The sequence below is a fragment of the Choloepus didactylus genome, chromosome 9 (genome assembly GCF_015220235.1).
Source record: "Choloepus didactylus isolate mChoDid1 chromosome 9, mChoDid1.pri, whole genome shotgun sequence".
Classification (NCBI taxonomy): Eukaryota; Metazoa; Chordata; class Mammalia; order Pilosa; family Megalonychidae; genus Choloepus; species Choloepus didactylus.
Genome location: NC_051315.1, coordinates 112,458,223 through 112,485,123, shown reverse-complemented (window position 1 = coordinate 112,485,123; position 26,901 = coordinate 112,458,223). Strand labels below are relative to the sequence as shown.

The following is a 26,901-nucleotide window of genomic DNA, read 5'->3' as shown; positions in this document are numbered from 1 at the left end:
ACGCAGGCTCAAGAAGGGAGCCAGCGATGCCCCCCAGACCCTACTGGGCTAGGAGAAGAAGCCCAGACGGTCCCTAAGTGGGGCGGAAGGCAGGGGAGAGGGCACAGGAGGGCAGCAGAGGGACCCTCCCCAGGGACCCTTCCTGGGCACGTACACTGAGTCATGCGCCGGTCGTCACTGCTCTGGATGCGGTGGCCGTTGTGGAACCAGCTGATGGTGGGGTAGGGCAGGCCGGCCACCTGACACTCCAGCATGGCCTCCTTGGCCAGTCCCACCTCCAGGTCCTGTAGCGGCCGCAGGAAGTCGGGCATGGACAGCCGCTCCAGCTCGCCCTGCTCTGGCTCCTCGGGGATGGAGGGCATCTTCTCCAGCTTCGAGCTGCAAGAACCACAGTGCTGCCCAGAGGACCAAGGCTGCATCTGCCACCACAGGGCTGGGGCACCGCGTGGGCGGCCCCCTGGCCGTGCCCGGGGCCGGGGCAGTACCTGGGGCCCGAGGCAGCTGTCCGAGGCTCCTCCACGTAGAGCTGGGCTGAGCAGTGGGCCTGGCCATGGGTGTTGGCAGCACTGACAGCGTAGAGCCCCTCATCCTCGCTGCCCACGTGGGTGATGTGCAGTGAGTGCAGACCTCCATCCTGCCGCAGCCGCACGTTCTCGCTCTCTTCCACCGGCCGGCCTGAGGAAGCGAGGGCCAGGAATGGGGAGTGGGCCCACGCGGGAGCAGGGGGATGGTGGGCGCTACCCTCAGGCTCGTCCACAGGGTGGAGAGGGTCATACCAAAGTGAGTCCAGGTAACAGATGGGGGCGGGGTGCCACTGATCTTGCAGTCGAAGCGGGCCGCACGGCCCTCCAGCGCCTCCACGTCCTCCAGCAGCCGCGTGAACAGGGGCGCCAGGGACGGCTGCACGGTCAGCCGGGCACTGCAGGTCAGCTCATCTGGCAGGGGGGGTCAGCGCTGGAGTGGGGAGGCAAGAGCCCCAGGCACCCCAATCTGCAGGTCCTGTCCAAAGGCTGGGCAGGAGAGGGGAGCTGGGCCAGGAGCTGGAGCCTGGTGGGAGCCCAGCAGAGGCCCCGGGACCCACGACCGAGGCAGCGGGCCAAGATCCAAAGTAGGGACTTCGCAGGAGGGTGGACGTCCGCAAGGGTGGGTGGCAGGCTGCCCACATGGGCCGGGGAGACAGCCAGAGACCCCGGGCCTGACTCCAGATGTCCCCTCCTCTTCTCAGCTTGCCCACCCAGGATGAAGCACAGCCTCGTTCCAAGAACTGTGTTCCTAGAAGTCAAATCCACTCCCTTCCCCCAGGCCCTCGTCCAACTCTCCTCTGTGCCCTGTGCTATGCTCCCTTCTACTTGCCCCAGAGCAGATGCCCCTTTGCCGAACTCTTCCACCTTGCAAAGAATCTTCTAGAGAAATAATAGCCCCTTAGGCTGGCCTGATGCTTTACTGCTTACAAAGCCCCTCCAGTCTCACCTTATGTGCTCCTGGTGAGGCAGGCATCATTATCTCTGCTCTCCCAACAGAGAAGATGACGACGAGGTCAGAGATACAATTAATAATAGTAATGGCGGACGTTTATTAGGGGCCCTCTTTGCCAGGTGCTGCACTGGATTCTTTACATACATTATCTCATTAATCCTACCAATCACTCTACAAGGTAGGTATTATAATCATGATCCCCTTTTTTACAGATAAATAAAAAGCTCAGAGAGATGAAGTGACTTGTCGAAAGTCACACAGCTATAGTATGGCCAGGCAAGAGTTTGTACCCAAGTTCAAGTCTATTTCCTAGTCCTCTGCAGACTGACTTGTTCCCTAATAGTAATAACGGCTAACACTGTCATTGTACCAGGTACCACTCGAAGTGCTGGCAGTGTATTATCTTCACACGATCCTGGGAAACAGGCCTACGGCCTTGCACGCCCCACCCCACTGTACTGCCCACTTTCTGGGGCCTGTTACTCTGCACCAGCTCTTTCGCCTCCAGTCCCCCCTCCCCCCAGCTCCTGGGCACCCACGGCAGCGCCGGGGCCCGTGCGGCAGTTACCTTTGGCCGTGCTGAGCTTGCAGGTATAGACGCCACTGTCGTCCTCGTGCACAGAGGTGAGCAGCAGCTTGCATTTCCGGCCATCGAAATGCATCTTGCATTTGAGCAGCGCAGGCTGCAGCAGGCGGCCGCGGCACAGCCAGTCCACCTCCACGTCGGCAGGACCCGCCACCAGGCACTCAAACAGTGCCATCTCCCCGGCCCCCACGTCCACGTCCTGCAGGGGGGCCAGCACGGCCAGGGACCGGCTTTCAGGGTGTGCTGGGGGAGGGGGGAAGCGGCCACGGGGGGCACGCCCGGAGCAGACACACATGGGGCGAGGGAGACACACACACGCACACACAGATAGACAGACACAGAGAGAGAGAGATGCATTTTGTTCCCTGGAGACAGGGAAAGCCTGCCCACCCGGTCAGGGCAGCAAGGAGTCCCCAGGCCTGGCTTCACGATGGCCACCCAAGCTGGGCTGGGGAGGAGGAACTCTTGGGAGGTGAGAGGGAACTCAGGGAGGGGACATCGAGAGGGCCCCATGGTCGCAGAGACGGCGGCGGCGCAAAAAAAAAATCACAGCACACCAGATGGGTACAAACTGGACTTTATTTCAACTAAGAAATAGGTGTTTCCAAATATCCCCTAGACCCAATACCGCAGCCCCCTCCCATGAGGCCAAGCCTGGGTACCTCCCTCATGCCCAGGCAGCGCGTTCCCAGCTCTGATGGCGAACAAACGAGGGAGCCCAAAATGGGCCCCTAAGCCTGCAGCCCGGGAGGGTGCGGGGCCAGGGACCGGGGGCCTCTGGCTCTTGGTCTCTCGTGGAATAGAAAGTGTTGTGCCATTTGAAACTCATTTCTGGAATGGTCAGTGTCCTGTCCACTGTCAACAGCCCCCTGCCCCCTGGGCCCCTCCCTCCTGCAGATGCCACGGCCTGGCTCTGGTCCCCTCTGTCTCACACCCCATAGCAACTTTGTGGCATCTTTCCCTGTCACAGACACACAGACAGACAAACGGATACACAGACAGTGGCCTGTAGCAGCGGTAGCACATGCGCTCGCTCGGTACTCCTCTGGGGGGAGAGACTGAGGGAGGGGTCTTGGTACCCCTAGTGGCCACCCCTCCCCGACAGTCCATTGGGGGCCCCCTGGCTGGCCCAGCCATCTGTCCATTAGGGAGGGTGGGCCCACACAGGGTGCTGCAGAGGGTGGGGGGTGGGCAGTGGGAAGGGGCGGGGAGGCTGGGACGGGCTCCGGGCCGGCTGGCCGGCTGGGTCTGTGGGCAGGAGGCAGTGAGACACAGCGAGGTCCGAGAGGTGCCTGAGACAGGGGCGCGGCTCGGAGGGTAGCGGGGGGAGCGCAGACGGCCCCCTGAGCTCACTCGCCTGTGTACAGACAAAAACCTCAGTCAGCAAGCAGCAGGTTAGTGCAGCGCACGCACACACAGGCACGCGGACCTGGCCAGGGCCCCTCTGAGTGGAGAGCTGCCTCCAACACTGCCGGGGCAACGCTGCCACTCTCGGGCCCCCAAGATCAGCCCTGGGTGGGGGGTGGGAGCCAGCCAGAGGCTGGAAACCTTGGGCAACCTGGGAAGAGGCATTCTCAGGTATCGGGAGCATCCCTAAAGCCTGGGGGACGTTCAGAGAATTCAAAGGGAGAGAAGCACTGAGATACCGGTTAACAAAGAGAAGCGAGGCAGAGCCAGACCCTGAAGGGAAAGGAGCAGGCCTGGGCATGGGGACTGGGGACGCTGAAGGAAGCTAGAGACCCAGGAGGGCGCAACAGGGTAACTGAGGCAAGTGGCTTTAGGTGGGGCTCGGCATAGGAGAATAAGACAGTTAGGGACGGGGCTCCAGCAGGCTCCTGGGCATAGTCTTGGGAGGCTCCCAGAGGTGGCCTCTGCCAGGCTTGAAGGGCCTGAGCATCATGGGTGGCAATCCTGGGCGATGGCTGATGGCAGACGTGAGCAGGGGCTCCCAGACCCAACCCACCCACCCAAAGGGAAGGGCGTGGTGGAAGGCAGGGCAAATGGCCACCCCCTGGGGAGAAAAATCCAGCAGCCCCCAGAGGGCAGCCCAGCTAGCTGCCAGAGAGGCTCTCTGACCTTATGTCCCCAACTCCTGGGGCCCAGCCCTCTCCACATTTTGTGGCTCTGTCCCCCCCCCCCCCCCCGGCAACCATGCACTCAAATCGTCCCCAAGGCCCCTCCGAACGGGTCCAGTCACCAGACCCTCCCCACTGCCACCCCCCATCCACAATAGCACAGCAATGTGTGGGGGAGGATGAGAGGAGGGAGAAGTGGGTGTGAGGGAGGGGCCTGTGCAGCTATTGGGCTGGGGGAGAGCAGGGTGACATGTGGAGAGAGGACGGTGGCAGGAAGGATGGTCTCTGGCTCACGCCTGGGGCAGACGTGACGGAGATAAGGAAGGCAGTACTGTGTAGTAATCTGACACAGAGCAATTTGCTGTGGGGGCCTCGGCAAGTCACCTCCCTTCTCTGGGCCCTGGCTGACTCGACAATATAAGGAGCTAGATTTAGGGGCCCTAGGACCCTTTCTGCTCTGGCCTCCTGTAACTGAGGCTGGTGAGAGTTGACAGCAGGGGTGGGAGTGGGGGGCTGGGATCAGCAGGGGAGGGGGCGTGTAGAGAGTGGAAGGTGCTCACCTCGGACCTCCAGGCGGGCCTCACACTGCCGAGCACCATACTCGTTGACAGCTTTGCAAGTGTAGAAGCCAGCATCGCCCCGCTCGGCCGCCAGGATCCGCAGCCGGCACAGCCCGCCCTCCGCCTCCTCCGCGAAGCGCCGCTGGTCCGGGCGCACGGGCTGCCGGTTTCTCAGCCTGTTGGAGGGGCAGGAACTCAGTCCTGGGGCCCGGGACCCTGAACTGCACACAAGGCAAGTGGGGCGGCGGAACCCAGAAGCCTCTGCTCGCCCCACGCCGTTCACCCACTGCCCACATCCATCCCGTTCTGACCACAGGCACGCCTGGGCTCCAGGGCTGGATTTCCATCCTGGTGCTGCTCTCCCACCCCGCCAGGCACTTCCAGACCACCTCCACCCTCCAGGATCTCCAGTACTCCTGGAGGAGTGCCCTGCTATTTAGCCCTTAGCAGCTCTCCTATTTCCTCGTTTCTGATTTTTATTTGTTTGTAAGTGATAGACAGCTTTCCCGTTCCCCAAAAGGGATATGAAATAACTTACAAGGCTAAGGAAATCACACTGAGAACCAATCAATTAAAAATGAAAAATAGAACCTAAACCAATAAAAAATACACTAGTTGAGTAACCACTGTTCCAGGCACCTGGGGTGAGGTGGGGGAGGGGGGTCCCCAGAGTTCATCCCAGGTGAACATAGATGGGGCAGAAGAGGGAATGCTGAATGAGCCCTGAACGCCAGGCGAGGGGCGGGTGCACACGGGCGGAGTGGCGCTGCTGGGTCTGGGCTGAGGCCCCTCCCCTCCAGCACAGATCACGGCCAAGTCCACAAAGGGGTGCAGGTGGGTGGTGGCGAGCGGCTAGTACTCACCAGGAGACCACGGGCTTGGGCTCCCCCTGCACTCGGATGCTCATGGTGACATCTTGGCCTTCTCTGACTGACTGGTCCATAAGTGAGACCTGAAGGGGGACCCCCAAAGCACCAGGGGACAGGGGAGACAGTCAGCACACAGCCTCTGGCTCCTGGGGGTGGGGAGATCTGGGGAAGGGGCCTCTTCTGCACCCAGTGTGACGGAGGCCAGCTCTGCATAAAAGGGTTGATAGGGCAAAGTCCAGGGGATGCTGGACCACACAAGGGAATGAGGGTACACAAGGGGATGGGGGCTGGCCTCAGGGGTCTGACCTTGAAGGTTGGGGGTGCCTTGGAGCCAGTGTCCGAGGAACGGCGGTTCTGGCTGGGACTGAGCTTCATGGTGGGGGTTCGGGGCCAGGTCTCCCCAGGTTCCGGGAACTCCTCAGGGGGGCTCAGGTACTCCTCGTCGGAGGTGATGGGGCTGCTGAAAGGGGAGGTGGACCCGCCTGGAGGAGAGACAGGAGAATCTGTGGCACAGAGAGAGATGCCAGGGTTGGAAGGGGGTTGAGAAGAGAGTAGATCGATCAGCTGTGGGGAGCAAGGGCCTGATAAGGTCTGCAATGCCCCAAAGAGCCCAGCCCTGCCCTGTCTTCACCCTCCAGGGCTCCCACGCACTTGATGTGTGATCTTGGCCCAGGTGTGTCCTCTCCCTGAGCCCCCAAATTTTCCTCTGCCACAGATTCCCCAATACTGACCCTCCTGATCCCCCTGAGGGGTGGAGGCCTATAGGGAATGGCCTGGGACAAAGGAAATTCAGGCATCAGTGGTCCTGTTCCTGGGCCTTGCAGGAGACCAGGAATTCCACTGGAGCAAGGAACCCACATTCCTGGCAAACTGGGGCCCAAACTATCAGCTGCAGTCTCCTAATGCAGGTGGTTCCCTCTCCAGGACCCCAGAGTGGCACAACCAGGACACCCGCTTCTTGAGAGAGCTGGGCCTGGTGCAGACCGGCCCTTCCTGACCTCGGTGCCACGGCCAATGAGGTGGCACTGTCCAGTGCGTCCTCCCTCCTCTCCCTTCTCAGCTTCCTGCCCCAGATACCCCAGGGGCACCTGTTGGCCCCAGACCGAAAGCATGAACCCCCAAACACTCAGGGGATGTGAAAGCAGAGTTTGAGTCATCCACAGAGAGGGGAAGAGGAGGGGGGCACCGGCGTCAGCCTGGGGGGAGGGGTGTCCCCAGGGCCCTAATACCTTCCCCCGCAACTGGCCAGGGGCCCAGCCTCTCCGACCTGGCTCCTATCCGACTGCCAAATACAGACATGAATCCACCACAGCCCCCGGCCCCTCCTCCTAGTTCCCCTACCCCAAGTCCCGTGGCCCGGCCCCCGGGCAGGGCTGTACCCCAACTCACCCCGACTCTGCACAGGATCCCAGCCTGTGCCTGTCCTGCAGGCTCTGCCCTGGCACCAGGCCCTCCTGCTCCTTGCCCGCTGCCCACCCCGTCCCGGCTCCCCAGGGAGAGGGCACCCAGCCCGCCCAGCCCCACTGGCTCACTCGGCTGACCCTGCCGGGGCTCCGCACCAGGGCCCTGAGGAGGGGGCAGAAGGAGGTGGGGGCCAGCCAGCAGCAAGGCTCGGTGGCAGGCGGGCAGGCCGCTGGCTGGGAAGGTGGTGCCTGCGGAGACCACAGGCAGCCTGGGCCCTGCAGGGGAGGGGAGGAGAGGGGCGGGGCAGAGTGCAGTCCCTGGCTGTATTTAGCCACCCTGCTCATTCCCAAGCTGCTGGATCTGCCTTTTCTCTCCTTACAGCTTCTGGACCCTGACAAGGGCAAAGCCCCCTCCGTGGCGCCTCAATTCAAGGTGCAGGGGCCTTGATCCCCAGGGAAAGACAGGGGTGGCACAGCACTGAGGCATTCACGATGCCTGCCATGACCCGTTAGATTTGAGATGTCACACTCAGGGAGGTATTGGTGGCAAATGGTTCCTGGGATGCCCCTTCCCCGACCAAACCACTAAGACCCCCAACCTGGGAATGAGCTGAGGACCCTCCAGTACTAGCAGGCCAAGCCACACCGTTTGCTCTGGTGTTGAGGATCAGAGGACTGTTGGGATCTTCGACTCCTTCCCAGAGATGCCCCCTCCACTGGGGTAGGGGCCAGAACCCACCTCTGCCTTCCCATGCCTGCCATGGCCAAGGGGGCCCAGCAGCCGCCCCAGGGCACCGGGCCTGCACAATGCTCCTACAGGCTCTGCCAGGGGCACCTGTTGGCAACTTGTCCCCCACCCCATCAGCCCCAACCAGGGCCATCAATCAGGGGGGAGGGGGCGGCTTTCCCCAAACGACCCCTCACAACCAGCTCCCATTTGTATTTGCATTGGTGAAGGGACTTGGAAATAGAGCAAAGGAGAAGGGGAGGGGCTGAGGAGAGGTCACGTGCTCCCTCCTCCCTCCTCCTCTCGCTCCCACCCCTGCACAGGGCCACATTCCCAAGCTCTGACCTGTGTTTCCCAGCATTGCCAGCGAAGGAGGACAGGAGGGGACCCAGCGGAAGAGGGGGCCCCGCCATTCAGGCTGGCTGTCTTGGCGTGGGGGTGGGGAGAGAAGTCAGAAGGGCACTTGGTGAGACACTGAGGGCACCGGCGTGGCCCCTGGAGGCAGGAGCTTTCTCTCCCCTGCTTCAGGGTCACCTCCAGGCCAGGCAGTTCTGGGAGCTCAGGTAGCAGGAGAGCGAGATTAAAGCAGGACAAGCAGAGTCGCAGCGAGCCTCAGAGCCCCCTGGTGGTGGCCAGGGGAATGGCATCGTGGGTCATCCCACTGCCAAATGGGCCAGGTCCTCAGGGCCCTCAGAGCTGAGGTGGGGGTGGGGGAGACTAGGCAGGAACCTCAGGCCCCAGAGGGGCAGAACTAGGCCTCTGCAGAGACGAGGCAGTGGCCTCTGCCCCTCTGAACCTCCAAAACTGCATGGCCAAGGAGGCTGATGGAGAATCCCTGTCTTGGGCTCCCAGACCCTCTAGGCTCCACCAGACTCTGGTGATCCTTCACTCCCCCTCTCCATCAAAACCATTTTGCAGCGGGTCCCTGACATCCTCACCCTGCTCCAGCCCAGGTCTCGTGGGAAATATTGTCACACGGACCAGGGAGGGGGCGCAGGTAGCCCCCTAAACCTATGATGCACAGAGAGACAACCAGCCTTCAACCAACCACATGTGAGCCCTGCCCCTTCACACTCACACCCCCAGCCCCACAAAGCTATGGATCAACCTGCCCTTTCAGCACTTCTCCCAGCTCAAATTCACATGATAAAAATACTGGCATCAGGGAACACTCACGTTGGGGAGCCCTCCCTCTTCAGATGGTCCATCCAGCTCAGTACAGTTCCTAATGCCCTCGATGTTCCTCACTATAGATAGCTGCAGTCATCCGTGTCTACTGCAGGAAACGTCGTGCAAGGCACCGCATACAGGTTCTCGGGCTGCTCCCTGAACTACCTCTGTCAAGATCACCTGGGAGCGTATTTAAAACACAAATTCCTGGGCCTTACTCCAATCTTCAGAATTAAATTTCCTAAAATGAGGGTCAGGAAATTGCATCTTTGGAAAGCTCCCCGGGGGCATTCTTAGGCACACGGAGGTGTTGGGACCACGGTGGATCCTCATGGGTGGAGGACAATCCTGCGAGGTTGAATCCTTGAATCCCATCCCTCCTGCCCCAGATCACTCTGCCATTAGCCCTGGAGCAATGGTAAGAACCCCAGAGGTCTCACCCCAGAGCCCAGCATGGCATCCCATCTTGAGCAAGGCCACCAACTCTTTGGCAGTGGTTTGCAAATTGTAGCGTGCATCAGAACCACCTGGAGGGCTCTGTATCCAGACTGCTGGGCTCCACCCTCAGAGTCTCTGATTCAGCAGGTCTGGGGTGATCCCTGAGCATTGCAGTTCTAACCCATTCCCAAGGTGATGGGACTGCACTTTGAGGCCCACTGCTCCACAGTGTCCTCTGCCAGCACAACCTTCACTCAGGCAGAGCCTCATCACCCTTTGCAGCTGAATGTCTCCCCAGCCTCTGCGTAAGGCTTGTTGCAAGGCTCAGAAAGTCCCAGGACTCTCTGCTCACCCACCTCCACCTCCCCAACAGTTCCCAACAGTCCAGGAGCCCTTGAGGTTTGGCTGCCAGGGCCGAGGAGTAGGGAGACACAGGCATGTCTTCAGGGGCCTTCTGGCTGGTTGGGAAGACATGGGCCAGATACACAAAAGACTATAAGAGCAAGCAGGAATGTTAAGTCCTTAAGAGACTTAGAGAGGAGAGATAAAGGCTCAGAGAGGAGGAGATTACTTGTGGCTCTGGGAAGAAGAGGGAACTTGAGAGAAGAGGTGTTACTGGGAGTGGAATTAGAGATTGGTTTAGAGGGGACGAGCATTCCAGGCAGAGAAAACTGCATGAGCAAATGTTCAGAGGCCAAAAAATGTGCAGGGAGGTGGTGGGTGGTGGTGGTGGGGGGAGATGTACACATGAAAGATCTGTAGCTTGGTCTGTCCAGCCATAGGACCAGGTAAAGAAGTAAGAGAAAGGGCACAGCAATGTTAGGACAGGTGTCTCCCACTGCCTTGGCTGCCTCTGGCCACCCTCAGGTCACCCTCTGCTCTCTGGCCCCTCTGGCCCCGAGTCCAGATGGTGGAGACCAGCTGAAGGGGTGTGGCTTTTTCTCAAAAGGCAAGAGAAGCTCCTTAAGGGAAGGAGTACTTGGAGCATGTACGTGGGACCTGGCGGCCCACACCTGCTCTGCACGTGCACTGCAGCTTCTCTGAAGGCAATTTCCTAAAGGTCTGCTGCGATGACTCCAGCAGGGAGGTGAGGGGCCAAAAGAGCACAGGCTGGCCACGGGGTGGGAACTTCCACAGGGTGCTGTCATGACTATCTCCCCTTGGAAAAGGAAAACAACTGTACTGAGAATAATTTCTTTTGGTTTAAAAGCACAAGGAATTGGAGAGAATTTCATCTGGTCGGCTTGACCTGGCTGTGGAGGTGTTTAACTTCTTTTGTGTGATTATACTGGGTTGCTCCATGTTGGATAAAGTGTTGGCACCCACAGGAGATGAGGTCTCTGTTCTCCTGACAGGTGAGAGATAAGCCCCGTCCTGAGGTCACAGCCCCGGGGACTCGACGCATGGAGGCAGACCTGCTTCTGGTGGGCAGGAGTGGGGACGGAGGGCTGAGTTGTGGTCAAGGACCCTCGCTGCTTGTTCCAATGTCGTCCAAACCCCAATCAAGGATGTCCAACCCCTAACCACGCAGCAGCCAGCACTGGGGCCAGGGGCAGGAGAAGAGGGGACACATGCTGGGGCCATGACTTTCTTCCTTTCCTTTGCTTTCACAAGCCCCAATAAACAGCCTCTTCCTTGGTGACAGTGTTGGTCACCTTGGTGGGACCAGAATGAGTTTTGATGAGCCATATTCTCTGGTCCAAATTTCCTTAGCGAAATCAGAGGCGCCATCAACCGAGCCTCACAAATCTGAGTGAGCAGCCCAGGGCTCAGGATGGTCTTCGCTTTACTGATGAGAAAACTGTGGCCAGCTAAGGCAAAGTGACCAGGCCAAGGACTCAGCTAGAAAGTGCTAGAACCTAGGGCTCAAATGCATAAGACCAATACTTGAGAGGAGGACTGAAGGCAGTGGGAGGGAGGCAGAGAGCATAGAAGCTTTCGCCTGCCCCTTCCTCCTGACCAGAGCCCACAGTGGGGCTGAGCTGAGTGAGCCCCTGCCAGGTGTGAAAAGAAACAAATCAGGACCACAAGGAAAGAAAATTTACAACCTGACCCACCAGAGGGGTTGAAGGAGTCTGAGGCCATGTCAGCAGTCTCTGCCTCACCGTGAACTCAGGAGCACCAGGCCACCTGAACCCCAAACCCTGAACCCCTTCAGAGTAGCAGGAAAGGGGGCAGTGATGTGCAGTGGTTAGGAGTGTGGGCTTGGACGACCCAGTGCCAGGGCTTCAATCATGGCTTCAGCCTTCCACCGGCCCTGTTCTCCTACAGCCAAGCACCCTGAAAGGGTAGCCACCAGCCACCCGAAACTATTTAGACATCCATTAAAATGAAATGAAATGGATGCCCAATCACATTTCAAGTGTCTGGGAGCCTCACGTGCTTAGTTGGCCGCCCCATTGAACGGTGCACATAGAGAACATTTCCCTCATCACAGAAAGATAGATCAGCACCGCTCTGGGTCAATTTACCAAAGCCTTCCAAGTCCCAGTTTCCTCATCTGAAACGTGGGCCTCATAAGAGAACCTGCCTCACCAGGGTGGATGGAATGGGACAGCCCGATCCGCACGGGCAGGTGCACAGGAAGCAGGTTGGAGATGGGTCACCCTGTTCTGCTCTGCCAACCATACTGTTCCCTTGTTCCACGTGTGGTTATTACTACCACCCCAAAACACACGAGGCTTATGACATTCCTGGGCAGATTACAGATGCTCAATAAAGGTTTCTGTTTTTCCATCTGTAAAATGGGAATACCACAACCTGTCACAGGTCCTTTGCAGGGATCTATATGGCACAATGCAGCCCAAAGAAAGAGAGGTTAATGGGCTTGGAAAAAGTACACGGCACTCTCCAAACAGAAGCAAGTGTTTGGAGAGATGGAGCACCTGGCACCCAGTCAGCACTCAATAAACGCTTGTGTCATGACTGCGGGCAGCAGCCGAGGAGACTTCAGTTAAGCACACTTCTCATACTCCCAACCACCACTGGCCCCAGTTCACACACACACATACACACACACACCCTTTGGGAGAACCGCTGTGGTCTCAGCAGAGTCACTTCGTGGGGTAGGGAGTGGGGGGAGATCAAGGGCTGGGGTGGGGTTGTGGGAGCTGGTGAGACTCACACCCCCAAAAAACTCCCCAGTGACCCTTTTCCTGGTTACCGTGGTACCCAACCAGGAACTGAGATCTGAGGACTCTCAAAAGCAGGCCTGTTTGGGTGGGCACCCAGCCCCGGTTACCGAGGCACTAGTAGGATGGGGAGCAAGAAAGGAAGGCAGCTCCATGCAGGCCTCTTTCATCAGACACCACATACCCCCCTCCCTCTACCTGCCCTTCACCCCACTCCCCAGCACCCACACTGCCGGACACTTCCTAGCCCCGCCCCTCCCACTCCCTAGAGACTCCAGGTGTGGGACCCCTCCCTTGCCAAATGTCTGTGCCACCCACTGGTTCCACCCACCCCCGCTGCACTCCGGGTCCACTGGCCCCCATCAAGCCGCTCTGGACCAAACAGTGCCTTGTAGGGTAAGAAAGGCAGCTTCCTCCACCGAGAGCGGAGCCAAGCCTGGACCCACATGCCCGCCCCCAGGGCCCTGGAGCCGGCCTGGCTGCTGGGAGCTGCTGGGGGCTGTGCTCTTGCTGTAATGCTAGGAGAGGACACGGGGTCTGGAAACTATGGAGGGGCTGGGGACTGTGGGCTTTGTAAGGGCAGAAGCAGAGTCCTCAAGGAACAGAAGAAAGAGCAGAGCAGAAAAAAGGGGCTTCCCAGCGCCTCATGGATACTTGAGCTCGCGTGTACCCCACACCCCTTAATAAGGCTAACAACTAACATTTGTCTACCGCTTTACAGTTCATAAAGCTCATTCACACGCTCGCTTTCACCCGTGAGGACGGTGTAATTATCTCTGGTTTACAAATGAGGAAACAAGCGCAGGGAGGTAGTGAACACAGATCCCCCACCCCCGCCCTCCCCCAAAGTCAAGTGCTGACAGCTGCCTTGCCCCAAGCCTCCTTCCCAACCTTAAAAGGCTCCCAAATGGCCCTGAGCCAGGATTGGGGCAGCCCCCGCCGCCCTCCCCTCACCAAATCCCAGCCCAAGCCAGGTATCGACCAGAGTCCTGGAACCAGGCCTGGGCCCCCCAAGGGGAGCTGGGAGCTGAGTCAGAGGCCAGATCCCAGAGGTGACAGAAGGACGGAAGCCTGTGGTGGAGGGATGGGTGTGATTCAGCGAGGTGGGGGTGAGAAGGAAAGAGCCTAAAACACGGGTGCCTGGAGAGTGACATAAACTAAGGAAGATGAAGACCTGTCACTCCTCAAAGCCACCCAGGTGCAACCAAAAGGATCTAACTTAGGACAGGGACCCAGACAGACTCCACAAAGAGCTCCCTAACCGCGAAGGTGCCAAGGCCCCGGGACCAGGGCAGACAGGCTCTGTCGTCTTGTCTCCTGCGGTGCTTAGCAAAAGAGAGGGACAAGGACAGTCTGTGTCGTTCCCCCTCCTGGCACGTGCTGCCCCTCCTCCTGCTGCTCTAAATCCCAGCCTCCTTCAGGGCCCAGAGAAAGCCTTGGCTTCTCCAGGAGTGCTTGCTCCCCCGAGGGCTCTCCGTCCTGATATCCCAGAACGCAGGTAGACTGCTCCACCGCTCTAGGCATGGGATTAAATCTGCCCTGCACTGTCCATTGACCTTAGATTTGGTCACTCAGCTATAATATCCTTGAAGGGTGATTCTGAGTCTTCTCCTTCTGTAACCCTCTCTCTCCACCACCACCACCCCACCCTCACCCCACCCCCACCCCCTGCCACCGCTTCCCACCCACTGCCCAGGACCCAGCACCCTGTCAGGTCCAGCCGCCTGAATGAGTTGAGTGGGCCAGCCCACTGCTGATACAGGGCCAGCCTGCCTGAACCAGAAAGAAACTGGGCTTAAACCCAAAGGAAGTCTGACACCAAGTAAGGGCTTTCACAAAAATAGAAAAGGCAGCCTCAGTAACTCCCATCTCCCCAGAGTTGTTCTCAGCTGTGCCCTCTTTAAGGTTTGGGGTTCAATCGAAGGAGCAGGGGTGGGGCTGATGCATTTGAAAGCATCTCTTCTTACTGCATGGGTCTGTCCTAGAAAGGAAATGACCTCAGGAGGCTCCTGGTGGCTCTGGAGCCTTTGGAGCTGGGAGGTTCTTTTTCCTGAGAGACTCAAAGACAATCTGCTTTCCGTACAGGACCCTGTTCAGGGAAATGAGCTTGAGATGATGGCATTTAGAAGATGTGTAAGACAGACTTCGCTGACTCCATGAATTGGCCAGCCTGGTACCTGCCTTGGGAATTTAAAGTGCTTTCATCAGAGCAGCCAACACAGAGACTGTGCACAGGGGTTGCAAGCTGAGCTCCAGGCTAGGAGTGGGCAGCCTAGGGGTGTGGGGGAGGCATGGCCTCAGAACCACAGGGAAGGGTCACTGCTCACCCTGACCCAGCCCCCAGCTCGACGGGCTCCCTACCAGGTCTCACAGCCAGTGTGGCAGCACAGGTGGCCTGGCCCAGCTCGTTGGTGGCGATAGCCATATAGCTCCCAGCGTCGGCTGCCCGGGCTTCCCTGATCAGCAGAGTGTGCCGCTCACCTTCAGCCCGGATGAGAAGGCGGCCACCACTTCGCAGCACTGACCCATCCTTCTGCCAGGACACTGTGGGAAGGCAGGGGGAGAACCAGCTCACCATGGCCAACGGGGGCCTGTGGGGGACATTCTTTCCTCTCTCAGCTCACCGCACAGAAGCTGGACCCTAGGAAATCCTGAGGAATCTCCCGCACTCACAGAAGCCCAGGCCTGCCCTCCCCTCTCCCAAGGGACCCTGAGAAATCTCCCCTAACACATACCCAGGAGTCAGGACAATCTGCCCCCTTCCCCTGTCCTTCCTGCAGAGGATTCTGGGGGAAACAGGGAGAGACAAATCTCCCCCTCCCTGTTGCACACACCCACCCATGCCCAACCTTGACCCCAGCCTGGCCCCAACCCACGCTCACCTTGGGATGGGGGGTTGGCAGTGACGATGCACTTGAGCAGCACGTCCACCCCTGGTGCCGCCACCACCTTCTGCAGTGGAATCTCAAACACGGGGGCCTCCAGGGGCTCTTCCCCGGCTGACACATAGGAGTCATCGGAAGACTCTGTGGAGCCACAGGTGATAGAATTAGGGGACATGGCCCCTATGTGGGGATGACGCAGGGGGAGCCCCACAGCCTAGGGAGCCAAACCCAGAGAGAGGGGCTTCTAGATGGCGACTGTTGGGGAAGGGAGGGTTCTCTCTCCTGCATATCCTAAGACAGGGAAGAAAGACAGGACAGGGGTCCTCAAATAGAACAGGGTAGCTGCAATCCCACAATGGTTAGGCTGCTCTTCAACTTTATCCACATCAGAATGTCAGATTCTGGAGGAAGGCGGGGGCTGGGCTGTATGTGTCTTTTTATAAATTGGTCATTGTGTATGTTATACCAGGCCCCATGCAAGGCACTTTGAGGGACATGAGAACTTAACAAGCTTCCAAAGCTTAAAGTCTAGCTGAGAAGAAAAGACAACAGAGGGCAAGCTGATAGCAACCCAAGATTTCAGCAATAATAGCGGTATCACAGGGCAACACGTGGTGAACTGTCAAATTAGTGAAGTGAGCAAGATGCCAACAGAATCAAAAGAGGGAGCAGCAGCTGGGTTCTGCAGCGGTCTGAGAGGCCTTGTGAAAATGGGCTTTGATTCCTTCATTCCCCGAAAAGTAACACTGCACCTACTGCATACCAGGTACCGAGATAGTACCAGGGATATGATAGGAAGTAAGATGCAGTCCCTGCTTACCAGATACTCATATGCAAAGAGGTCATACAATGCCAGTGTCATGATCTCTGGTATTTTCCAATTCTGACATTCCATAAACTAGAGGGCATTGTAGGCAGCCAAAGGAGCAGTGAGAACCCAGTTCTGCAGCTTTCTAGCTATATAACCTTGGGCAAATTAGACAACCACTCAGAACCTCAGTTTGGTTATCTGTAGGATGGAACCGATAAAACCCAACACCTTGCAGAGTTGACATACAGATTAAAAAGAGTTAACATCCCCAAGGGCCTCCTTAACACAAGCCCTGCTACATGACTGTGTGTGTGCAATAACGGTTGCTAGTAGGACGATGGACAAGCGTCTAATCATCTCAAAAGATTTTGAAGTGGTAATTCCTACATGGAAAATAAAGAAAAATACAGGATGGTAAGTGCAACGAAAGAGATGCTGACAGGGTCTCACGAGGGCAGTGGGTAGCGGCATGTTGCTTTTGGAAGCAGCTGAAAGTCGAAGCGCATCAGGGATGGCTTCCTCTGCCTCTCTCCAAGAGATGGGTCCCAGGTTGAGGATGAGCAGGAGTTAGCAGGGGGGCAGGGACATTAGGGCATCGCATGGGAAGGTAGGGAGACCACACACAGACTAGCACAGTCAGTTACATGGTGCAGTGACACAAGGACAGGAGAGAAGAGGCTAGAAAGGGGAAGCTGGGTCAGATCTTAGCAGCCAAGGATGGACTAGGGGATGGTGCAGCAACAGGGAGGAAATTGTAGGGCAGAATTGGTTGGCCCAAAGCTTCCTGTAGCAGAGATTCGACAAGTGTACGTGCACCGAGACCTACTACCATCTCATACTCGCCCATGGAGGGGTTGGAGTGAGGAGGGGCTCCTTCAAGTTCCCACCAGTGCGTCCCCACACACCTGGTCTTTGGCCAACAGCCAAGAAGGCCACTAGACCCAGGAGACCTACAGCAGGCTCCTAGGCCCCAGACTTTGCTCACACCTCAGCCCCACCCAGTCTCCACCATAACATGTTCACACTCTGTGCCTTACCAGCAGGAAGGTTCTAACACAATCCTCCACTCACACTCGAGCCTGTGTCCACCCCTTCCCTGACAAATTGGAACCTTGAAACTGCCCCAGAAACCCAGGGTAAAGTGGATGCTCTGCCAGAGCAGTCTCAGCCTCTTCAAACCCCCTGCCCCGCGCCCCACCCCACCACCAGGTCCTGGCACCTTCTCAGCACTCCTTGCGGCCTTACCTAGCTCAGGAGAGGTGGGCCGGGCCCAGCGACCTTTGCCCTGGCTGCGGGTCCCTCGGCGGTCCCAGGCTCCCCAGGGCCCGTCCTCCTCCGACCCTCTGCGCAGCCTCTTCTCCGCCTCAGGCCCTGCCCTGTTCTTCTCCAAGGTCTGGGGCACTGCAGCGCCCTCCTGGCCGGGCATGGCCCAGGGTAGGAAGCGCACGGCCTGCGCCGGGGGCTCCCGCTTCCGACCCGGAGGGGCTTTCGTCCTGGTCTCGGGGAGATCTGCGGCGAGGGGCGGCACCGGACTCCGGCACTCTTGAATGGCTCTGCCCCGGGTCAGCGGGAACTGGTCCCGGCGCCTAACCTCCTGCTGCGGGCCTTCCCCCGGCTCCGTCCTGCCCGCCGGCCCGCGGCTGCGGGGCCTCCCCGCCTCATCCCCAGGCCTCCCCGCGACGCTCGGAGGGGGCGTCTGGGCGACGGCGGGGCCCTCGGCTCTTGGGGTCTTGGGGGTAGAGGGCCGAGAGAAGAGTGGGGGCTCGCCGGGCTCGCGTGGGGACGGGGCGCGGTGCAGAGTGGTGCGCAGAGACTCGTGCGAGCGCACCAGCTCCTCCCGCGACGTGGAGCGGCGGATACGGCCCAGCTCCTGGGCGAAGCGCAGCTCGAGGTCTGAAGCCGGGCTGCGCTGCCGCGTGCGCTCGTCCAGCGAGGCCGCCTTCTGCTGGAACAGGCGGCGCCGTTCCGCCACGCTGCCCCGCTGCGCCCGCAGCTCCTCCTGCGAGGCCCCGGGCGTGCCCCACGGAGCGCCGCCCTCGGACTTGGGCTGCTCCAGCGAGCGAGCCTTGCGCAGGGGCACCCAGGGCCGCAGGGGCGCTGGCGGCGAGTCGCTACGCTCCAGGCTTCGCCTTCGCTCCTCGAAGAACTGCAGCTTGTCCAGGATGCGGGAGCCGGTGCGCACCAGCCTGGGCGAGCGGCCCAGCGCGGACAGACGGCCCGAGGCCTCGCTCAGTGGCGTCTGGGGCCGGGACTCCGCTGTGCCCGCCAGCGAAGGCCCAGACGACTTGGACTTCTTCCCTCGCTTCTCTTCCGCGGTGGTGTCCTCGGGCAGCACGGGCTCTTGAGTGCGCCGGTGGGGTGAAGTGGGGGTGGCCGGGGGCTGGGCGCTGGGTCCCGGCGGGGGCCTCTTCCCCACCCGGGGAGAAGGTGGGGGGAGCAGCGCGGACTTGGAGGGAGGTGGTGGGGCCGCGCGATGCGGGGCTTCGCTGGCCGGCTGAGGCTGAAGGTCTGGTTCCTCCCTGCGCAATCCGCTCTGAGGGACGCTGCTGCAGAACCAAGATGGAGAGGGGTAGACGATTTAGGGGGTCTCCCCTCCTCGACCCTCAGCTTAGGACAGGAACTGGGTGGTGGGGCATGCTGGGCAGGCTTGGGGGTGACATGGTCCAGTCCCTCCTGCCTCCCCCCAAGAGGAGGGCACAGCCAGAGCAGGTGCTGGGGGGAGAGAGGCTGCCGGCTCTGGCACCAGAAGCTTGGGCTAGAGGCTGGGTCCGTACAGACTCAGCCCTAGGGGCTCTGGCCAGCCCCTCTCCCCAGCCCAGGAAGCTGGGAAACAGCAGAAACAAAACTGAGCGTGAAAGAGAGAGAGAGAGAAAAGAATGAGGCATTGGACCCAAAGGATGAAGTGGTGAGGGAAGAAGGGAGGGTCGGGTGGGGCGGGGCCCTTTTGGGAATGCAGCCTCCCACTCATTCCTGCCCCCAGCTGGCCCCCACACCCCTGCCCATCCAGCGGGACACACCCCCTTCACTGAGGCTCCTAGAAGAACAGCAACTGCCTCTTCTATAAGGCACACGCCCCATCCCGGTGATTGCCTGGCACTTACAAGGATCTCTGAGCCCATCCTTACACCATCACCAGCTGATAGGACATAGCATGTGGCAGCTGAGGGCGGGGGGCTTAGGATACTCAGGTTCCAACTCCCTGTGATCAACCTGTCCCACCCGAAGAAACCCCCCTGAGAAGTCCTTGGAAACCCCTCTGAGAAGCACAGAAGTACCCCACAGGGGTGTGCTCAGAAGTAGCTACCAAGAGGACCTGAATTCGGTGTGGGAGGAGGGAAGAGGGAAAGAGCTGGTCAGCCCTGGGTACCGCACCCTCCCACCTACAGGGCTCTGGTGCCTCAGTTTCTCCCATCTGGGCCCTGGGGGGGGGGCGGTTCATTAAACAAAGATTAGCATGAAAAAGGAATAAGTATCATACCTGACACATTAGAGGCAGCTTAATAAAAATTTGTGAAATGGCTCATTGAGTACTTCCCGTGTGCCAGGCATGTACTAAGCACTTAAAATGCATTGCATCATTTAATCCTTGCAACAAACCTTTGAGATAGGAACTGTTATTACCCCTATTTACAGATGAAGAGACTGAGGCTTAAAGAGGTGACACAGCCAGGAAATGGTTGGTGCTAGGAGGGAAACCCTGGTAGTCTGACTGCTGAGTCCTGGTTCCCTCAAAAATATCTAGGTTTCTGTGGGCACAGAAGGGAGGAGAAAGCGTAGGGTGTCACCCACGAGCAGAAGTTCTCAAGGTGCCTAAGTGTAAGGATGGTCAGCCACCCAGTTCCCAAACCCCACCTCTGACTGGCTGGGGGCGGGAAGGGCAGCAATACAGAAGGCCCAGAGGAAGCAGAATCTCGGCCAGCACCTCAGGGAGGCAGGGTCTCCTCTGGGGCAGGGGCAGCAGATACCCTGAGCGATGGCCTCTGGGAACTGGGTGGGGCCTGGAGAGAAATTGAGGACAGCAGAGGAGGCCTCTGCTGGCAGCTTCCAGCTCCAGGCCAGCCTCTGTACGGCAGACATTACTAAGGAAATGGGTTTCTCGGAAGTTGCCATAGCAACTCCAGGCTCTGGCTGGGGCCTGGGAAAGAAAGGCAGGGAAGGAAAAGGCAAGTCCAGGGCACAGGGGCACCTGGTTAATGCCATCAAATAAAGCAAGGGAGCCTGCCCCTGTCCCTGCCTTCTCCCCTGCCCACTCCTAGCCCCTCTACCCATTCTGAAAACGGCCTCTCCCACTGGGCCCCTTTTTTCTTCTCCATGATGGTACCTCCCACACACACCCATCTCCATCACAAATCAGGCCCCCTATCAGCTCCCCAAATGCCCCCCAATACCTGTCATCAGCCACTCCCCTCTTCTGCGATAGCACTCCCTCCTGTATCTATCTGCCAGCCTCCAAATCTCCAAAAATGGCTCCAGTGCCTCACTCCAAGACCTCCGCTCCTTACAGCTCCCCCCACCCCCACCCCAGGACAATCCTCCACCCCACCCTCGGGTGTTTCCCACAAGGTCTTCCCTTCACTCGCCCTCTGCCTCCATCACTCCAGCCCTCTACCTCCGCCCCAGTCCCCAGTCCCCATGCCTTCCCTCCCCCAGCCCCCTGCTTCCCACACACCCCACAACCTCCTCCTGCCTTCCCAGACCCCTTGCCCCGTCTGCCCCCTGACCACCTCGCTCTCTTCTCTCTCCTGGTTGCGTCTTGCTCGCTCCCTTCCTCTCTCCTGCTCTCCCGGGAGCTGCCGTGCAGAAAGGTTCCGTTCTCCCAGTAAAAGGCCCACATGGGAACAGGAATGTGCAGAGATGAAAAAGGCAGCAGCTGCTGAGACAGCAGGCACGGAGGGGGCCCCCGAGGGTGGGGGGATCCTGGGGACAACTGGAGCCTGAATGGGTGAGGCGGGAGAGGGCCCCTGGGAAACTGGAGATCTTGGAAGAGCCAAGGAAGGGACGGAGGGGTCCATGAGACAGTGCAGATGGCAAGGGGAGCCAGGACAGGTGGGAGCAGGAGGATGTGGGTGGTGATGGGAGGAGGCGGATGGAGCAGTGTGAGAGGATGGAGTGGGAAACGGGGGGCCAGGAGTGGAAGCAGTTGGGGGCGGGGGTAGAGAAGCACACAGAAAGATGCATGGTGGTGGCTTTGGGAGCGCAGGTGAGATGGTCGGTGGAGGCCTGGAGCAGTGAGGGGCAGAGCAGGACAGCGGGGTGAGGTGGGACGGTGCAGGCCCATGTCAGGCCGTTACTTACACGTGGATCGAGAGCGCCCGTCCTCTGTACAGGCTGAACGCGCTGCCGTACAGGTCACTGGCCACCGAAAGGCTATCCTCTGACCCCCAGCTTGCGCCCACCAGATTAGCTCGAGATGCCCGCACCAGCGGCTCCACCCCCAGGTGCCGTGGCCCGGCCCCGGTTGCCTGTGCTTGCCTTGGGCTGCCCGGGAGGCGGCGGGTGCCACCCCCGCTGCCCGCTTCCTGCTCCAGGACCGTCTGCCCGCTGCCCCACCAGCTCACTTGCTCCTCAGAGGTGCCTGTCACGGAGGTCGGGGGCGTGTCCAGGGAGGTGCCCACCAGGGTGTCAGAGCCCCCTAGAGAAAGGAGCACCATCAGGCCCAGGCACCTACTGTGGGAAGCCCGCCTGCCTGTTCTTTGAGCACCCCAGATAGCTCACCCGTAGGGGTGCTAAAGGCCCCGTCATCCCGAAGCTCCAGGCGCTGGGTCCCTTGCACATTGCTGATGTCATCCTCACCCGTCTCCGAGTCTGGGGAAAAAGGGGTCTGTGTGGGCAGTGCCCTCCTCCCTCTGCCTCCAACTCTTCCCCAGCTGCCTTGCCTGCCCCCCAGCAGGCTCCATCTTGCCACTGGTAGGGCTTCCAGCATCCTGTCTTCTCCCCCCCTTGGCTCCACCCATCCTGGGCTGCTCTGGGGAACCCCATCCCATGCCAAGGCCCTGGCTCCATCTCTGAGCCCCTGACTACTGACCCTTGCCTCCTTGGAGCCCTCGAGGCCATGGTCCCCTCTCCCAGACACTGAATTGATCTCCCAGGTCTTATTCCCTCAGCCTCCTCCCCTTCTCAATGATAGCTTGAGTCCCTGTGCAGCCCCCCAAACAACAAGGTCACAGTTTCCAAGGCTCTAAATTCTGAGTTCCAGTCCTTCAGGAACAAAGGGGGGATCACCTCAGAGTCATACTTTCAGGGCACGCCACCAGCCCATCCTGTACCCTAGACCAGCAGGAGCAAATCAGGGTACGGCTGAGGCAGGGTGAGGAGTGGCTAGGGCCCGGCAGGGGCAGAGGGGGCGTGGAGGGCCAGGGCAGGAGCCAGTTTCCTACCGTAACTTTGCTTTCTGCAGGAGCGGAAAACTTCGCTTCCATAGGAGCAGCAGGAGAGAGACAGGGACAGACTGTTATCAGAGCGTTTGTGGGGTAGGGCATGGTGGGGAGGCAGGACACAGGGGTCACGAGGGTACCCAGTGCCCAGAGATGCACTGTGGGGGCAGGGGTGGAGGAAGGGAGACACCTGGGATGGACAAAGTGCCTGTCATTCTCTAGTGGCCTGTGGGTTCCCATTGGGTTCCCACAGACCTTGCTGGGTATTCACCAGCGATTCTGATACTCTCGGTACTTACTGGTGCTTGCAGGTATCCACAACCTGTGTTCCCACTGGCCAAGCATGCACACACACACATGCATACACACACACACACCTGCTTGTTCTCAGCCACAGACCTCACACCTCTCTCATTAGGGGTCAGCCCCTGTCACCAGATTTGCATTGTGCTTTGACCCCTTACATACCAACCCCCATTTGCCTGTCACCTGTACTGCTGAATGGGCCTCAAAAATGCTCAGCAGTTAGGCTAGTTTCCTGGGCATATTTTCAGCTTTCCCAGATTCTGTCAAGTTCTGTGCCTCAGTTTCCTTATGGGTGCCATGGGAACCAGGGGCCATGTACTGGTTGCCAAACGAGGGCAGTGAGCTCACCACTCCCCTCCCCCATGCCCACCTTTGCCCCACGGACAGGGAACAGTGAGCCCAGGCCCATGGTGGGGAGAGCTGACCACCCACCTCCTCCCCCTGTTCTCATTGCTAGGCCCTCTCTCAGCTGCAGGGCACCAGGGGCTTTTTTGGGTGGGTGGGTAGGTGGGTAGGTGAGTGAGGGTGTGTATCTGGACTGTTTCATGGGTGGTCTTCAGGGCCTTGGGGCCTCATGAAGGGCCATGGACCAAGAGGAGGAATGGGCATGGGCTAGAACAGGGAGGCCATGGTCCACGCACCATGGGTGAGTCGGCCAAAGGCCCGGCGGGAGTGGCCGGTTTTCTGAAAGAGAAAAGCCAGAGTGAGTTGTTGAGGGGGAGGCTCACCCCTGAACACCTATACCTCTCATCCAAACCTGCTATATCAAGCAGAAATCAGGGGATGGACAGAGTCAGGGCTGCCAACTTTCCCATGGGGGACATCTCCCTTCCCATTCAGCCCTCCCAGCTGGAGCTCCAGGCTACCCAGGGGAGCAAGGAGGGGAGGACAGCAAGGCTTTGGGTCAAACGCTGGGGCTCCAGGCTGGACATGACGCTGGGAAGACTGGGACCCAGGCACCACCCCCAGAGAGAGAGGAGAGGAGTCAGGGTAGTCGGCCCAGGTAGAGAAGGGGTGGGGGAAGGGCACTCAGCATGAGTGGGGGATGTAGGGAGAGGACGCAGATTCCCAATGCAGGGAGGGCAGATACGTGGGAAAAGTGTCCAGAGGGCGGGGGAAGGGTGATGGGGGGCAGAGGGCAAGGTCCCCCAAAGGGCCGGAGCCTCATAAATACAGAAAGGAGGCCCTGGTATGCGGCGGACAGGGCAGAGCTGGGAGAATTCACTGAGCTCAGCGCGGATCCGTGTGCGTTGCTTTCGGGAGCTCGGGGAGATGGAAGGCTCCAGAGTAGGGGGCTGGGGAAAACCGGGCGGGGGGCTGGGGACGGGATCGGACAACGGCGAGAGAAGACGAGATGGCCAAGGAGCCAGTGGGCGCTCCACGCCAAAGGCTGCGGCGGGGGCCTCCCGCAGTGGTCGCGGGACTGCGGGTGACGGGGGTGGGGAGGGTAACGGGGGGTTGCCGCCCTTCAGCGTGGGCAGGGGCCTGAGCGCTCAGGACGCAGGTCGAGGAGCCCTCGGAGCGCACCCGGACAGCCGCCCTCCGCGGGGCGCGGGTGGGGCAGGCGCGTCTCCCAGCGCCCCCTCCCCCGGGGCCCAGCCGCGGCGACCCGCCCTCCCTCCAGGGCGCCCGGCCCTCTCTGCCCCTCCCGGCGCCGCCCGCCCCCGGAGCCCTCACCTGGAAACGCTTCTTCACCCACAGCTTCTTCATGGCGGGGGAGGGGGCCGGGCCGCGGCCGGGCGAGGAGGGGACGGGCGGGGGCGGGGCGGAGTCGGAGGCGGGGCCGGGGGCGAGCCGGGGGGCGGGCGGAAGCGGCGCGGGAGGCGGAAGGAGCCTCCCGGCCTCGGGAGCCCGCGCGAGGGTAAGGCGGCGGCGGCTGCGGCGGCGCCCAGAGCCCGCCCCTCCCACGCCCTCCTGCACCCCACTTGGCGCCCCTTCCCTCCCCTGCGCCCCCTGGGGCGGCGCTCACCTGCCGCCCAGCCCGACCACCACTCACGTGCCCACGCTGGGAGCCCCGCACCCCCACCCCTCGTCTGCCTCCCGGGACCTGGGCACGTGGGGAAACTGAGGCACAGGGAAGGCTGCAGTGGCTCCTAATTGAAATCATTCGCTCCCTGGCAGCCCAGCGTGGCTTCCTCGCCACCCCCACCCCTGCCCACGGGCCGCTCCAGAGGGTCAGCAGCATCTCGGCTTGCTCACTCCACAAACATGCACACACGCACCCGGTGCCGGGCACTACCCATCTCGCCACAGCCCTGACACGCCGCAGGGCGCGGGGGAAAGGTGGGGGCACCTAGGTCACACATACCTCCAGGGTCCCAGGTGGTGGCTCCTTGCTAACGGGACCCAGGGCATGAAAAGCTCCAGGCTCCTCAGGAAAACCAGAGAGAGCCGGAGTTTTTCCAGTGTGGTTATTCTTTCCCTGTGCCTCAGCATCCACACACATGCGCACACACAGTAACACACCTCTGCTCAGGTGCCCGGAGGTACTCCTGTTATCCACAGGTTCACCCTACCTTCTCATTCACAAGCTGGACTCATCAAACTATTTTGTGCATACACACAATTCTACCCCCCAAACAAATCATTACACGTCTGTTTCTTTAGCACTTATTACGTGCCGGACATTGTATAAATGATATCCATTCATAACCACCTTGTGACCTTGAAACCCTTAGGAGCATGCCCCTGCCCAATTAACTGACAAAGCGACTGAGGCTCCAAGAAGTCTGATCACTTAGCCAGTCACACAGGTTCTGTGACTCTACGTGGCCTCCAGATCCGAATTCCCATCCCACATGCCCAGGTAGTGCCTAGTTTCCAAGCTGTGACTATTAAGTAATTATTAGTAACACTGACTGCATGCTTACTATGCACCCGGCATTGTGCTAAGCTTTGGATATGAATACACTCATTTAAAACCTGACAACAAGGGGGAGACTGAGGCACAGAGAGGTTACTTAACCAAGGCCGCATCGACAATAATTGGAGGAGCCAGAATTCTAACCCCAGCCCTCTGACTGGGTTATTGACCCCACTGTGCCCTAAAGCCACACGTGCTGATTGGCCAGTGGGTTCCTGACTTTCTCCCTTTAAGCCTGGGTCTAACATAAATACAGGTGCAGACTGATGTGCTTTGTTTGGCCTGTAAGATGTTTTGTGTGGGGCAGGCATGCTCCAGTTCCTTGACAGCAACACCTCACTCATTTACAGTTCCTACGTGGCCCCTGAAGTCATTTGAATTTGTGGCCCCTATAGTTTAAAGTTGAAGGTCATGTCTTGTACATTCTGCAGGTGGCCCCTTCTCCCAGACCCCTAGAGGCAAATGTGGCATGTACAGACACATGCACAAGGACGTGCACCAAGAGGGTACACACGTGTGTCCACACCAGTTTCAGCCAGAGGACCCTGGACACCTACAGGTGCTTTCCCTGCCCACCCCCCAAACACACCCACTCACAGATGGGGTAGCTGAGTGGGGAGAGGACAGGGGGTAACTTGAGCCCCTGTTCTCCAGGAGAATCCAAGGGGCTGGCACATTCCGTAGCAAAAATAACCAATGGGTAGCGGGTGTGAGTGACGGGACAGCTGGGCCGAGTTGGGGCCTGCAGGATTCTGTGTTCCTGTCCTGGGCCTGCATCGCCCTGGGACTTGCTGTCAGGGTGGGCCTCCCCTGGCCAGCCCTGGATTGCCACCCCCCTCCTTTCCCCATGCCTTGGCAGCTGTGCCCCCCTGCTACTTCCCCAAACCCAGTCTTCCAATTTCTGCCCAGCCAGCATTTCCCCTTCAACAAAGAAAACCCAGGCCATTGCTGCCTTGCCCAATGTCTCACACAGACCCTCCTCTGAGCCAGACATATCCACTTTCCCTTCCCTCCCCGTTGCCTCCTCTCTTTCCCGCCTCGTGTTTCAGTTTCTCCCTTCTCTTCCCTTGTTTACCCTGCTCTGTATTTCTGACATGCTATTTAATTTTACTCATTATTACATTTAGTAAATGTCTGTGTCCTCTCACTTGAATGTAATCTCCCGGAGGGCAGGAATTTTGGTCTGTTTTATTTTCTGTTGATGTATCCTAAGCATCTAGAACAGGG

At 59.4% G+C, this 26,901-nt stretch overlaps 1 protein-coding gene across 11 annotated transcripts in view; it reads right to left on the bottom strand.

The window, feature by feature from the left end:
• Positions 1 to 24,554, bottom strand: part of SPEG (striated muscle enriched protein kinase) — a 48,908-nt gene extending 24,354 nt beyond the window's left edge. For 2 of the 11 annotated variants that reach the window (XR_005218801.1, XM_037849598.1), the window contains exons 1-15: positions 24,489 to 24,537; positions 23,453 to 23,495; positions 22,509 to 22,538; positions 21,847 to 21,936; positions 21,427 to 21,763; positions 17,377 to 18,677; positions 15,318 to 15,461; positions 14,797 to 14,979; positions 5,873 to 6,069; positions 5,561 to 5,649; positions 4,698 to 4,873; positions 2,045 to 2,305; positions 777 to 935; positions 486 to 675; positions 155 to 378 (exon numbers count right to left, since the gene is read on the bottom strand). Coding sequence is in view for 10 of the 11 variants with exons in the window: in XM_037849598.1 (XP_037705526.1) it covers positions 155 to 378; positions 486 to 675; positions 777 to 935; positions 2,045 to 2,305; positions 4,698 to 4,873; positions 5,561 to 5,649; positions 5,873 to 6,069; positions 14,797 to 14,979; positions 15,318 to 15,461; positions 17,377 to 18,677; positions 21,427 to 21,763; positions 21,847 to 21,936; positions 22,509 to 22,538; positions 23,453 to 23,495; positions 24,489 to 24,521 (3,457 nt within the window). In the remaining variant the exon portion in view is untranslated. Of the gene's footprint in view, positions 1 to 154; positions 379 to 485; positions 676 to 776; positions 936 to 2,044; positions 2,306 to 2,630; positions 3,420 to 4,697; positions 4,874 to 5,560; positions 5,650 to 5,872; positions 6,070 to 6,955; positions 7,078 to 14,796; positions 14,980 to 15,317; positions 15,462 to 17,376; positions 18,678 to 20,053; positions 20,382 to 20,855; positions 21,398 to 21,426; positions 21,764 to 21,846; positions 21,937 to 22,508; positions 22,544 to 23,452; positions 23,496 to 24,488 lie in introns of those variants that run through there. The other 9 variants (XM_037849590.1, XM_037849595.1, XM_037849589.1 and 6 more) reach the window with 9 other exon arrangements.
• Positions 24,555 to 26,901: the final 2,347 nt, after the last annotated feature.